At 42.5% G+C, this 14,809-nt stretch overlaps 2 protein-coding genes across 2 annotated transcripts in view; both read left to right on the top strand.

Annotated features, from left to right (window-relative positions):
- The first annotated feature begins 510 nt into the window (after positions 1 to 510).
- On the top strand, positions 511 to 9,194 carry fh (fumarate hydratase). The gene is made up of 10 exons (XM_084077884.1): positions 511 to 650; positions 1,640 to 1,771; positions 1,898 to 2,008; positions 2,245 to 2,421; positions 2,920 to 3,102; positions 4,883 to 5,048; positions 5,330 to 5,533; positions 6,950 to 7,077; positions 8,203 to 8,356; positions 8,615 to 9,194. Exons 1-10 carry the CDS (start codon positions 540 to 542, stop codon positions 8,755 to 8,757), a joined length of 1,509 nt encoding a protein of 502 aa, XP_083934010.1. The 5' UTR covers positions 511 to 539; the 3' UTR covers positions 8,758 to 9,194.
- Positions 9,195 to 11,669: 2,475 nt separating this feature from the next.
- The window catches only part of LOC311060080 (regulator of G-protein signaling 7-like), a gene marked incomplete at its 3' end in the record, with an annotated part of 98,327 nt that continues 95,187 nt past the window's right edge, over positions 11,670 to 14,809 (top strand). The window contains exons 1-2 of the mRNA XM_084078204.1: positions 11,670 to 11,764; positions 13,359 to 13,464. Of these exons, the coding sequence (XP_083934330.1) occupies positions 13,390 to 13,464 (75 nt within the window). The 5' untranslated portion in view covers positions 11,670 to 11,764; positions 13,359 to 13,389. The remainder of the gene's footprint in view (positions 11,765 to 13,358; positions 13,465 to 14,809) is intronic.

The following is a 14,809-nucleotide window of genomic DNA, read 5'->3' as shown; positions in this document are numbered from 1 at the left end:
GCAGTGGTGTAAAGTAACTAAGTAGGCCTAGTACATGTACTCAACTTGAGTAACAGTGCTTGAGTAACTCAAGTAATGTACTTCAGTACAATTTTGAGGTGTTTTTTTTTTACTTTACTTGAGTATTTACAATTGTCAGTACTTTTACTTCTACTCCACTACATCTCAAAGACAAATATTGTACTTTTACTCCACTACAAGTATTTGAAAACCTTAGTTACTAGTTACTTTGCAGATATACATAAATCAATGTTTTTTAAATTATTAAATTTAATTATTATTCTGAACACAGGCCTTTTAATTGTAACAGAGTATTTTTATGTTGTGGTATTGATACTTTTAGGGTTAAAAGTTACCTAAACCCTAAACATTTGTGGTACTTTTGACTTTTTCCACCACTGGCTGTCGGTCGGTGCTGCTTTCAATTATCTCCCCCCACTGTTGCACTGATAAGTTTCCGCCCCCTGAAACGGTACATCTGGTTGGCTCACACATTGGTTCCGCCCTAGTTTGGATCTTGACAGCCGTGTTCCGCCATCATGTATCGCTCTCTGCGCAGCGTCCACAGATTTAACTGCAGAGTGCTGGCTCTGCAGAAGCACCTCGCCAACACCAAGCACAGCCCTGCGCTCCTAACACCCGCCAGAATGGTATGTTTACATGCTTTTTTCATGTTATATGAGCTGTTAGCGCCGTGTGAGTGTGACCTTCTTAGCTGTAGCTTTAGCCAGTGTAAGTGAATGAATGTAGTCTAGCTAGCTGGGCTAGCAAACTAACTGTTATGTAAAGTGTGCACGTTTTGTAGTTAATTCACTCTGAAAGTAAGCATCTGCAGTTCTTCTAAATGGTTTCATATGTGCTCATTAGCTTGTCAGCCCAACCTAGGTATCTCATTTGCTAACGTTAGCAACCAGAGGTCAAAGTCAGTTGTCTGTCAATACTGTCAGCTGTTGGATAATTCTAGTCAGATAGTATTACTATTAGTTATACCCCTGGACTGGCCAGGCTGGCCTGTACAACTCCACAGTGGTAGAAAAAGTATTCACATAACATGTGTTACATAAGTAAAAGTATCAATACTGCAATGTAGAAATACACTGTAAAAGAAAATTCTGGAATTCAAAATGTACTTGAGTAAAAGTACAGAAGTATTGGTCTTAAAATATACTTAGAAGTACCAAAAGCAGAACGTAGGCTACTCCATTATGCATACAATGTATAAAAAATCTTTTGAAAATAGCAGATCTACAAGCTCACAAGTTGGATAATACTAGTAGTCAGACAGTATTACTATTATTAACGCCCCTGGCCAGTACAACTCCATGTTTGATCAACTCATGAATATGATGAAAAATAAAGTACCTGATCCTAATGCGTTGCTGTAAAGTCAGTCATTAGCCTTGCTTAGATTCAAACCGATTTCCACCAAAAGAAGAATAAATCCCCATGCTGTTGCTGTGACTTCATATTGTAGCTTCAGTCATTGATTGTGAACTTTCAACGACTCCTAGTTTGGCCAGACATCCCAGAAGCCAGTGCTCTGTTTATTTGCCCGGACTGATAAACCGCTTCAATTCAGCTTGTGCATTGTTAGGTTATATTTGACTTACTGTTTGTGTGCCCTTGTGTGCCCGCACAGGCCAGTTCAGAATTCAGGATCGAACGGGACACGTTTGGGGAGCTCAAAGTGCCGGTGGACAAGTATTACGGCGCCCAAACAGTCAGGTCAACCATGAACTTTAAAATTGGAGGTCCCTCTGAAAGGATGCCAGTAAGTCTCACACAAAGGCCTATTCATTGCATAAATGACTGAATGCCTGTAACCATCTACATCAAAATCATTTCTGCTCTCTCTTCCTCCCCCATCCTCTCCTTTCTCTTTCGTCGTCTTTCTCAGATCCAGGTCATTAAGGCATTTGGTATCCTAAAGAGAGCAGCTGCAGAGGTCAATAAAGACTATGGCCTCGACCCCAAAATCGCTGCCGCGATCGTCCAGGCCGCTGACGAGGTCAAGTACAACACACACACACACACACACACACACACACACACACACACACACACACACACACACACACACACACACACACACACACACACACACACACAGAGTAATTAATACATGATTCAAAGGTTTTCATAGAACTTCGGTCCCTCACCCTTTCTGACACAGGAGCAAACTTACATTAGTAGACATGCAGATGAGAGTAGGCACCAGTATTTGACACGTGCTTATTATTTTAGGTTGCAGCTGGGAAGCTGGACGACCACTTCCCTCTGGTGGTGTGGCAGACAGGCTCCGGAACCCAGAGCAATATGAATGTGAACGAGGTCATCAGTAACAGGGCCATCGAGATCATGGGGGGGAAGCTTGGAAGCAAGGACCCGGTTCATCCCAATGACCATGTCAACAAGAGCCAGGTAATAATACAATAATCTGTCTTCATGATTCTGTTAGAGTCATATGTATGTCGTATCTGGTGACATCTAAATTCAATGTAGTGACTAATTAGCAGAGACAACAGCCTCTAACAAACCTACACTTACTGCTTTGGAAACCAATCGCATAACCATCCCAATATGAAGGACTGCCCTAAAGACTTTGAATTGATTCTGCAATGCGTTTAGTCTTTACATCTCTGAATTGTTTCCACACAGTTTTAGCCACTAGATTGAATTTAGATGTCACCAGACATAATAGGGGTTACGTGAGACTAGATTCATATGTTATCAATTCTTCTGGGAGACTTGGGTGACGGCATTGTAAATTCAGTTTAGTTTTTTCATTTAATTCTGTCTTTCCAGAGATCCGGCATTCTAAATTCAGTTTAGCCTTTATTATTTCGTTCTGGCTTTCCCCAGATCTGGAGGCTATGGAACGCTAAACAAAGTGCTCTTATGTGTGCGTTTCCCTTCCAGAGCTCAAATGACACGTTCCCCACCGCCATGCACATCGCTGCGGCCACAGAGGTGCACCACGTCCTGCTGCCGGGCCTGCAGGCTCTCCACGACGCGCTGGCCGCCAAAGCCGAGGAGTTTAAAGATATCATTAAAATCGGCCGCACACACACGCAGGATGCTGTGCCCCTCTCCCTCGGGCAGGTACAGCAGTAAAGACATTTCCACGGCTTTTAGGTTGGGTCAGGGTGTGGTTGTTGGAAATAGGACTTGGAAGTAGAGCTCTTCACAGGTCCAAAATGTAGGACCCAAATGACGGAACCAAGCCCAAATAAAGGACCCTTGAAATTTGGTTCAAGATCTGATTGGTTACAAGATAAAAAAAAGACGGAATGTGACCCTAATTTGACCCGTGAGATTAATTCCGAGATCCGATTAGTAACAAGATATTACAGAACCGACTCTGACTGTTGGGTAATATATGAAACATAATGGTTACAATTGCTGACAAAAATGCCATTCTACCAGTACATGCCAGTTAAAGGCTACGTCATAATTGATTGATTGATGTACTTTATTTAGTAAGACATGAGAACAGTACATGGCAGTACATAACAGTACATGGAAGTACAAATTCGCAATACAAGGTCTACTAAACTGGATAGCTCAGTTAAGCACGTAGCTTGTTTAAGATGAGATCCCCATGCACACAAATCATGTTGACATATAAGAGACAGACAGATATACACACTACTATACAGAATGTCATACAATCAGTTTACAGGTTACTGGTATGAAGTATGAAGGGTGAAAAATATGTACAAAAAAGAAAGAGAGGGGGGGGGGTAGGTTAGGTTAGGACATGGGGTAGGTTAGGACTTGGACAGGGGCCATTTTTGAATTGCAGCCTCCTGAAGGTGTATCTTTAGGGCATTTTTGAAAGTAAGTAGGGTTTTACACTCCTTTACTCCTTTTGGTAGGGCATTCCACATTTTAGATGAATAGCATGAGAAAGAGTTCATTCCCTTTGTTGTGCCAAATCTGGGTTGAACATGGTTTGTGGAGCTGCCTCTGGTGTTATGATCATGGACTTGATTAACATTTTGGAAGTATTTTGACAAATACAGGGGGATCCCAATGTTGTGGTGTATCTTAAAGACCAGGCCCATAGCAAGTTGCTGTACTCTGTCCTCAACCCTAAGCCATCCAAGCCTAGCAAAATGGGCATGGGTTAGATGGGCTTTGTAATTGAGGCCAAGAAGTAGCCTTACAAGTTTGTTTTGGGATGTTTGGAGCCTTGTTTTTAGGGCCTTGGAGGTGTTGTGATACCACGAAGTGCATGCATAATCATAATGACCTTGTATGAGGGCCCCTACAAGAATCTTCAGAGTATTCTTACTGACTTTACGAACAAGCCTCCACATCCTCCGTGTTATTTTGTGGACCTTTTTGATCGTCTTTTCAGCGTTTTTGTCACCTGAGAGGTTTGCCTCCAAGATGGAACCCAGGTAGGTAATTTCCTCCTTTCTTGTGATAACATTTTCACCCACTTTGATCGTGAAACTCTCAGCCTTTCTAAGGTTAGGGTTGGACCCAAAGAGGATGGATTCAGTTTTACCCAGGTGTAATGAGAGTTTGTTGTCGGAGAGCCAGATGCAGATCTTGTTGAGTTCAGTGCTGAGAGTTTTCTCAACCTGCAGCCTGTCCCTGTCCGAGACCAGCAGAGCCGAGTCATCTGCGAACAGGAACAGTTTGCAGTCGCAAGCTGAGGACATATCATTCACATATATCAGGAACAGTAGTGGTCCTAGTAATTGAATCTAGCAGCCATGTAGCCGTCTACAATAAGAGACCATGAATGAGTACTGATGGGGACGTTAGCTGCTGGGTGGATAAAAACACCAGACCTGTGATTTGTTTTACTTTGGCACGCTGATGCTTTCAAACTAACACATGTGTGTTTGTGTGCCTGTGTGGGTTGTAGGAGTTTGGTGGTTATGTCCAACAGGTGAAGTACAGCATACTGAGGATAAAGGCAGCCATGCCGAGGGTGTACGAGCTGGCAGCGGGTGGCACCGCCGTTGGCACTGGACTAAACACCCGTATTGGCTTCGCCGAGAAAGTAGCTGATACCGTTTCAGCTCTCACGGGTGAGCAAAGATACGCATGTGCACACACACACACACACACACACACACACACACACACACACACACACACACACACACACACACACACACACACACACACACACACACACACACACACACACACACACACACACACACACACATGCAGATTCGTTCTTGAGCATCACAGGAGCAGGATCACACCAACAAGTACAAATATGTAACATTGATGTAATAAAATATGTTTTACATCACAACAAGAGTGTTCTGACTGAACTGAACTGTTTGTATGTTTTCGGTAGGTCTGCCTTTCGTGACTGCTCCCAATAAGTTTGAGGCCCTGGCGGCTCACGACGCTCTGGTGGAGCTGAGTGGAGCCCTGAACACCGTGGCTGTGAGCATGATGAAGATCGCCAACGACATCCGCTTCCTCGGTTCAGGACCCCGCTCAGGCCTGGGAGAGCTCATACTGCCTGAGAACGAGCCTGGAAGCAGCATCATGCCAGGTCAGCGGGCAAAGGCCACCGTCGGAGAATGTATACGCTGTCACGCACCCATGCCGCACGCATCCATGTCGCACGCTGAAAACAGCAGATCTACAATCTCACAGTGCATTGCACGCAATGCATTGTGATGCTTGCAGATCTGCTATTTTCAAAGTAGAAATCAGGCTTAAAGCTTTTCCGCATGGCCAAGTCAAATTGTTGATAAAGTACACAGAGAAATTGTCACACTAAACCAAAATTACAACATAACTGTACTGAAATAGCCGACTAAATAACGGGGACTGCATTATATAGCCCGGAAAGATATGGACAGCTGTACCATGAAATGAGCAAAACAGTTCTTAACTGATGTTTCATGGCAACACATAATTCAAGTCAGTAAGCCATTTTAGGTGTGTATTACAAAATGGCAATAACATTTCTATTCAAGTCCTAAGAACCCAAACGAATACATTTCAATGACACTGACTTACTTAGCTTAGCTTTCCAATATGAGGCAGCACTCTGTCTATGACAACGGGTAGTTTTGCATACAAAAAGTACAGAAACCTGCACAAATTACAAATCCCTGCCTATCCCTCTCTCTGTCTTACTCTATCAGTCTGTTTGTCCTTTCAGCTGAAAGCCATCATCCATAGCAGCAGCTTCAGGTTTCAACCCTTATTTTTATTTTAGGACTGGCCTTAGTGGCCTTTTCTTTCTTCACCCTTTGACACATGCGCGCAAGAATGCGCACACACACACACACACACACACACACACACACACACACACACACACACACACACACACACACACACACACACACACACACACACACACACACACACACTCTCTGATACATGAACATGCTCTGATACATGAACACACATACATTTACATACATATACTTTAATGCAAAGCGACTTACAAGTGTGAGACCGGAATAAGCAGAGTAACCATGAACTCTAGTCGATAAACAACAGATAAATAGTCACATGTATAGAGAACAATGAAGTGCCTCACATCTGTCTAGACATCTAATTAACATTCTTAACTTTTGTGGTCAAGAAAAACTAATCCAAGTAACAATTTTATATAATTAAATATTTCATATGGGAAGTGAGTTTGTGATTTTTTAATATTTCCACGTTACACAAGAACAGTTTAACCACTGTATATACTTTGTACAAGAATTATAAATCTACAAACTCACAATGTGTCGTGATGCAGCGCATAGTGAGCTTGTTGATCTGCTATTTTTTTTTTTTTTTTTAATCTATGCATTTATTTTGTAAATGGTTTAGTCTGACATAATGTTTTCACTTATAATGCCCAAAAGACATATGCCAGATTGAAAGTAGTTACACACTTACAACTGCAGTACAGTATGTGTATCTTTATAGCTAGATTAACTCAATGTATGTTTATGTATAGGTAAGGTGAACCCCACACAATGTGAGGCGATGACGATGGTAGCAGCTCAAGTAATGGGGAACCACGTGGCGGTCACTATTGGAGGCGCCAACGGACACTTTGAGCTCAACGTGTTCAAGCCCATGATTGTGAGTGTGCATTCGTATGTGTTCGCGGTGTGTGTGTGTGTGTGGTGTATACGAGGACTGCTTGTTGGTGGCAAATGTTGTAGGTCTTAGAATACTATAATGTTTTCATCATGCTTTAATGCTATGTATGGGTGTACGCAGTCTACGCACACAAGACGTCTGTTGATCGCCACGTCAACAGCCACACTTTTAACTGATATTACATCGCTTACTCATACAAGCGGGCAGTATACTTCTTGCTGAAATAAAGTTCGGCGAGGTTGAACAAAATGGTGTGATTGTGGAAAAAACACTCCCTTGGTGAAGTTTTCTTTGGCACTTCTTGCACTTTCAAGATTTTCATACTAGCCGAAATCACTGCAAATGACAATGCGAACATCATGTGTGATTGGTCAGAAAGTCAAGGTGGGCGTGATTTATGCAGCGAGTATAAACGATTTAGTCTACAGAGAATGTCCTTAGTTCAGGTAATCTGAAAAATATTTGAATTATTTCTAAGTATGCTGGAGGAAAGAATAAGACCTTACACTCTCCTAGGACGGTGTCACTCTGTACCCAAGCAGAACACCGTACTGAATATTTCACACTGTGTGCTTATCAATATTTTACTTTCCTCTCTGCATTGAATGAATAATGTGATTGTCTCATCGCTGCAGTGCTGTGAGCAATGTTTGTTTGTTGCATTCCTTGCCTCTCTACTTCTCTTGTTACTGAGACTTTGCAGCAAACTGTTTTACGTAACTTCATTTCTGACACTGGGATACCGCGCTAGTGCTAATCACCAGAATCCCTGCCCACTAAACCATTGGTTCTCAAAGTCCTTTGGGGGGTTCCAGAGAGTCCCCAGCAAAAGTAGTTGATAGCGTCACAATCATGCCTTTGAAATTTTCAACATTTTTCATAAAACGTGAATCACTGATGTAGAGAAGATGGAAAATTATTTCATCATTGCACTGTATTCACTAGAATTACGTGCCCAAATGTTGCTTAATGTCATTCTACCATAACTCAATCTCATTGTTTTTCTTATGTGTGAATGGGCTGTGTTTACTGCTGATATTTTACAGGTTATGGTGTATTGGCCTATGTACTTCTCTTCTAACGGCGCCTTCTCTCTCTCTGCAGATTAAAAATGTGCTCAACTCAGCACAGTTGCTTGGTGACGCTTCCGTGTCCTTTACTACCAACTGTGTGGTTGGAATCGAGGCGAACACGGAGAGGATAAATAAACTCATGAATGAGTCTCTTATGCTGGTCACAGCTCTCAACGAACACATTGGTACGTACCAAAACTATTATTAACTGTTCCTATCAGTGTGCACATATGGACACGCAAACAAATTAACCTGTTGTCATGTAAATGACATGCTTACATACTGTTAATGTAGAGATGTAATGAAATTGCAAGAAAATAAATTTGCACTTCCCCTTTTTCAACACTAGAGGGGTGTCAGACGCCACAGTGTATTATTGGAATGAGTCTCTCAAAAGCAAGCTCTAAGCACCCGTTTGGTAAAACTCTCTCTGTCTTGTTCAGGCTACGACAAGGCGGCCACTATTGCCAAGACGGCGCATAAGAAGGGCACCACGCTGAAGGCTATGGCTATAGAGCTGGGCTACGTGACAGAGGAGCAGTTTGATCAGTGGGTGAGACCCAGTGACATGCTGGGGCCAAAGTAAAGGCCAACAAACCAAACTACTCCAAACAAAGAACATCATCCTGGAAAATTGAGGCCATTTCAGACCAGTCATCCATGAAAGTTGGAGGAAATCACACAGTAGCATCATGACGTGTATATGTAAACAAACTTTGGGGCCAAGTTGTTGTTCAAAATGCTTTCCTACTATGGTGGTAGTTGAGTTCACTACCTGCGTTGCCAGATGGGTGGAGTTAGTTGGCACTGGGAGGACAGTTCACAGATGGTCCCGCTGTGCCATCTCAAACAACACCACACATGAGGTCTGAAAGGAAAAGTACATGAATGGTTCCCTGTCTTATGTCTTTGTATACAATAAACGCACTACATTTTTGTTGAAAAGCATATCTGGGTTGTATTGGTGAATTCACATTGCATTAAGCCATTGATTGTACATTACAGATTAAACATTAACTCCCAGTTTGTTTGGAAATATTTGGGACACAAGTGCAACAATGTGCTTTGGCTGTCATTTATTACTTGTAAGGTTAGAGTTGAGTGCCAAGAAAAAAATCTCAATTTCTATTGATTCTCAGACCCCTACCCTTGCTACTACTAACCTATGCTACTTGCCTATTCCTAACTTGAACCTGACTAAATCCTAACCCTCATCTTGACACCTAATATTAAGGCATATATTACAGTATATTCCCTTGTAAGCAGCAGTTAAGATGATCCCACAAATGATGTACTAGTGTAGACCAAAACAACAAGTGGTATTGTTAATACATAAAGGCTTCTGATGGATATACTCTATACTGTACTGTAATCTATAATGAAATGGTCATTATATGCTATAAAAGAATCACAGCAAATGCTGCTGGCGGTGAGGTCCACTATACTGTACATACTCGGCAACCTGTTGTTAAAAGGCCTCTTTGTTGGTGATTGCTATTCTATGGTCCCTTCTAAGCAGAAGCATAATTAACACATACACAGTGCGTCTCTTAGAATACCTCAGATGCAATCCCCCCACCTCCGCTTGGCACTCGCTGCAATTTGTCTCACTCACGTCTCTTATCACCTCTACACAGTTGAGGAAAGAAAGGAACCAGAGGGACGACTACTACTTATCATTGATGCTGACAGTGGGGGTGGGAAGTGTTGTCTTGATGTGGGATTTCCAGAACAAGAGCCTGGTGTAATCTTCAAGCTGTTGCTGCTGTAGTCTGTTTGCCTACACTCAACCAGGTGCATGAGCAGCCAACAGACCACCGATTATCGGATACTAAAAACCAGTCAGTGTTCAAATATGGAATGTAGCTTGTGAATCTTACAGTGGTGGCTACAAGTTGGATATATTGGCCTTTTATGGTGGAAATGTAGATAGCCTATTCTATCATCTGGAGCTGAATCACATTAAAGACTGGGATCTGATTCCTTTGTGGTTGGCACTGACTGTGGGTGGAGTTGGAGGGTTCCACTTCCACTGATCATGGACTGGTAATAGTTATGCCAATCCCACATGTATTGACCAGTTTCATGTACTTTCAACAAAGACCACACATACAGTAGGCCTACATACTTGAAATATACTGACATTGCATTGCCATGACATTCTAGGTCCAACTTCATGTATGGCAATTTAACAGCAAGAAGGCTGCCCTGTTTCTCAGTGTTACATAAACATCCATCCGCTCCACCGTGCCGTTACCAAGGCGCTTTGGCTGCTGATGAGAATTAATTCCCCGCACGTGATTGGCCCCGAGGTCGGTCGGGCGCGCGCTCACGTTTGTGACTGAGATTGCCCGCGCACTACGAGCGAGGTGTGTGTGCACACACTCGCGCGCACTGCTTTTGCTTACTTGGCTACACATAATTTGGTGCCCTGTCGAATTATGTGACTCTAGAGGTCGCTCTCTGGAAAGATTCCCCCCCTGTGTGTGACCTGACTGTAGCAAGCAGCAACAACAACACACACAGACAGCAACCCAAACCTGCTCAGGTGACACACATACAAACCCCTCAAATTGTAAAACATTAGTGTCTGGGGTCGACATAGCCTTGGATAAAGACTATCATAGACGCATTTTTTAATCGATTTTGGCATTTCTATATCTACGATAGTCTTGGCTAGCACCCCCAGTGCGTCCTGCACTTTCACCAGTAAATCCCGTATTTCTCCGAACATGTACAAAATTCAAAATATAAGGTGCTTGCCCCGGTTTCCCCAAATGTTAACTTGCCCTTCGGAGTCTTTGTGCAACGTATTAGTCCATATTATTCAATAGATATGTGTTTTAATTCCGTCTGCGGCCATTTCCCCCCTCGTTTACTTTCTGTTTACATTGAGTGTATTTCCGTCTTTCACCGGGATGCGCTCGTCACTACCGCCCATTGAGGAATACAGGGAACTTCCAACAGAATCCGACACAGACGGGATTAAAACACTTCATTATTGAAAAATACGGACTAATACATTGCACAAAGACTCCGAAGGGTGAGTTAACATTTGTGGCAACCAGGTAAGCACGATATACATTTATTTTGTACATGTACGGAGAAGTAGGGGCTTTACTGGTGAAAGTTTAGGACGTACTGGGGGGTGCAGGCCAAGACTATCGTAGATGCGAAAATTAAAGTCAGACTCGATAAAATACATCTATGATAGTCTTGATCCACGGCTAGGGTCGACATGATTGAGAACGAGCATGCACGGTGCAGCGAAATCGTCCCTTTTAGTCACATTATTCGACAGCTCGGCGTGGTCACAATATTCGATAGGTGGGTGTAACACGCTCCTCCGTTTCACTCCCAGAGGATGCGAGAGCCAGGCAGAGAGGCAGTGTCAGTGTCTCTGTGTGTGTTGAGGGGATTTGATCACATCTGACACACATTTAGTTGTTTTTCTTTTGTCTCCAATGAACAAACAACGGATTCCTTCGACCGGCAGCTGACAAACTAAAGAAGAGTCTCATTATTTAGATATCTTGGGATATCTTTTAATCGGGGCTTCGCTGTTTATTGGGCGGAGGGAGATAGGATTTAAGGTAAGCATAAACAGACGATTGATCAGTGATTGATTGATGATGTAAACAATGTTTAACGTTCTGAAGGGGTGAAATAAATGGCACTAAACTGATATATCCGTAACCAGCGTGGTCGGAGGAGCTATCCATGGTTCTGAATGAGACTGTTATCATAACACTGTGTTTTCATTACACTGTTGCCCTTCTACAGAGACAACAGCAGCTAGGCTACCTGGAATGCATCATAAAAAAACTAAATACACATTTAAATCAACTGTATGCTGACATTGAAAATGACAATGATATTTGGCTCTGAACAAATAATCCATTTTTTTTTGTTTTGCTTGCTTAGAGTATAATACCCTGATTTTGTGTTGTCTTATTTGTGTTGTGTTGTGTTTTGGTCTGGTTGATATTTAGTTTTTCTGTTTTTGGCTAATTGTTCGAAAATGAGATGCTGCATCTCAAGGGGTTATTCCTAATAAAGATTTTCAATATATATATATATATATATATATATATATATATATATATATATATATATAATGGACAGATAGGCTGTATCACAATGAGGATGGTCGGCTTGGGGTTGACATTATAATGGTTGTGGTCTGGTAGCCACATGCAGGCACGTAATGTTCCACCTTTAGAGGTTATCGGTTGTTTTTGGACAACCCATTTAATGTGTAACAGACGGAGAGTCGTGTTGTTCTCAGCATGTCTTACTTTCGTGTGGTCCAGTTCACCTGCTCTCCCTGGACAGCTTGTGCAATTAACGTTAGACCACCATTTGTCTTGTTCTTCATTTCTTTTAGCCAAATATCCCAATGCTGTCATGCTGTTGACTGAGTCACTGTTTCTTGATCAAATACATTTCTGGGAAACCAAAATCTGGTTCACAGCCTACAACAGAAACCACAGAGCATTTCATTTAGTGACTACCTTGATCGAACCTTAACCATCATACTTGAGAGACCAACCTTTGTTTTATTGCCCTTTTTGGGCTGTTAAAAAGTCAATAGCTGTCCCTACTATTTAGTACTTCCTCTACAATCATTATCTATCTAACTAACTAACCACAGTGCTCCCAGCTTTGCCACAGCTGTGCACACTTGTGTGTGTGTGTGTGTGTGTGTGTGTGTGTGTGTGTGTGTGTGTGTGTGTGTGTGTGTGTGTGTGTGTGTGTGTGTGTGTGTGTGTGTGAGAGATTGTTCGTGCGTGTGCATGCCTACATATCTACCAGCATGTGAGCATTTTTCAATGTTAGTGGCTGTCAGGCAGCAAACCATGATCCATAAGAACTGGCAGCAGTAACAGTAATAATGATCTCTCTCGTTCTGCTTGTGTGTTCTTTGCAGGAGTGGATTAAGCCTCGGTTATACTGAGTTGCACACGGGTGTTGCCTGCCGTAAATAGCAGATCTTCAAGCTCACAACGCATCACAATCGTGACGCGTTGTGAGCTTGAAGATCTGCTAGTATTTACTGAGTACGACACCGGCACACAACTAAGTATGAATCAGGCTTTATTGTGTTTCCAGCAGTAGATCCTGGCTCACACCAAAGGTAGCAGTAGTAATAATGTGTGTCTCTCTCTCTCTCCCTCTCTGTTGTAGGAGTGTGGTTGTCTGGTCCTAGCGGTAGATCATGGCCCAGACCATCAGCAGCGGCAGTAGTAATGGGGTGGTAGATGAGTCACCTAACATGCTGGTCTACAGAAAGGTAAGCAACACTCAACAGCCTGTGTGTGTGTGTGTGTGTGTGTGTGTGTGTGTGTGTGTGTGTGTGTGTGTGTGTGTGTGTGTGTGTGTGTGTGTGTGTGTGTGTGTGTGTGTGTGTGTGTGTGTGTGTGTGTGTGTGTGTGTGTGTGTGTGTGTGTGTGTGTGTGTGTGTGCTCCCAAAGTCAGATTGTCATCTGAATTCAGAACCAACACTAGGGGATTCACGATGTTCTATTTAGGATAACCATCACATTACCTCTTACGTCTTATTTCATGTTTTGACCGGGGTCCCCCAGGGCTCTATGCTTGGGTCCCCTCCCCCTGTTGATCTACAAGATCACAACACTTTGCGATGCGTTGTGAGATTGTATCTGTATTGGATCTGCTATTTTCACGGAATGTTCGCACCCAGGATAGGGATGTTAGGGGTTTGTGTGGTAAAAGTCTCATCTCCTGCTTTTCCTCATTCGTGAAGACATAAATAGTAGGTTTTTATACTCAATCTGTAGATCTGTAGGCTATATACAGCTTATAGGCCTACAGGCAGGCTCTACTTAATACCTGTGACATGCAAGAAATACAGTTGGCCTATCTGTTGATCTACATGTGTAGAAAAGGACTCATGATCATAGGAACAAGTTACATGATTGAAAAGCTATTGGAAATGATAAAAATGTAGAGTTGCCAACAGCGCAAATAAACCTTTTGAAATTCCTGAAGGTTATTCAGGACATAGATGGTTTTAAGTGACAAGCGGGAGTGATTAGGATTGATTGCAGCCCCCTCCTCCCGACTTTAAATGCTATTGGGGAGGGTCAAGGAAGAGCAAAATGGCTGCTGTGTGAATATGGTCAATAGCTCATGTAACTGAGTAGCTGGGCTGTTAAGGTAGCGTGACGGCTAATGAGGCTGCAGTTAATGCAATAGAGCGAGATAACTTGAGTCAGTGTGAATGGGAATACTGAAGGATGTAGTGGAGTTCTGGATGGAGGGAGGGCTCCAAAGAGCACTTACAGTATAGCCTACAGTTTCACACTTAATCTTTGTTTCTTTTTTCTTTCTTTTTCTTTCGAAGATTATTTTTCGGGAGTTTTTTCTTTTTTTACAGGAAAGTGTAGTGCAGTGGTTTTCAACCTTTTTTTCGTGTCAAGGACCCCCAAATTGACACATATTAGCCCAGGGACCCCCATTTGAAAAGATATGCCAGGGACTCAACCATTTTGATTTCTTGGGGGTCCCAATTTACACTGTAGTTAGTATCATCATCATCAGTATTCATTTAACTCTGAGAGTGTATTACAGACAGTTACAGGTCAATTTGGTTCCTAACTATTAATTTGTCTGGG

The sequence above is a fragment of the Gymnoscopelus microlampas genome (assembly GCF_963454915.1).
Source record: "Gymnoscopelus microlampas genome assembly, chromosome: 14".
Lineage (NCBI taxonomy): Eukaryota > Metazoa > Chordata > Actinopteri > Myctophiformes > Myctophidae > Gymnoscopelus > Gymnoscopelus microlampas.
This window is presented reverse-complemented; position numbering and strand designations above follow the sequence as displayed.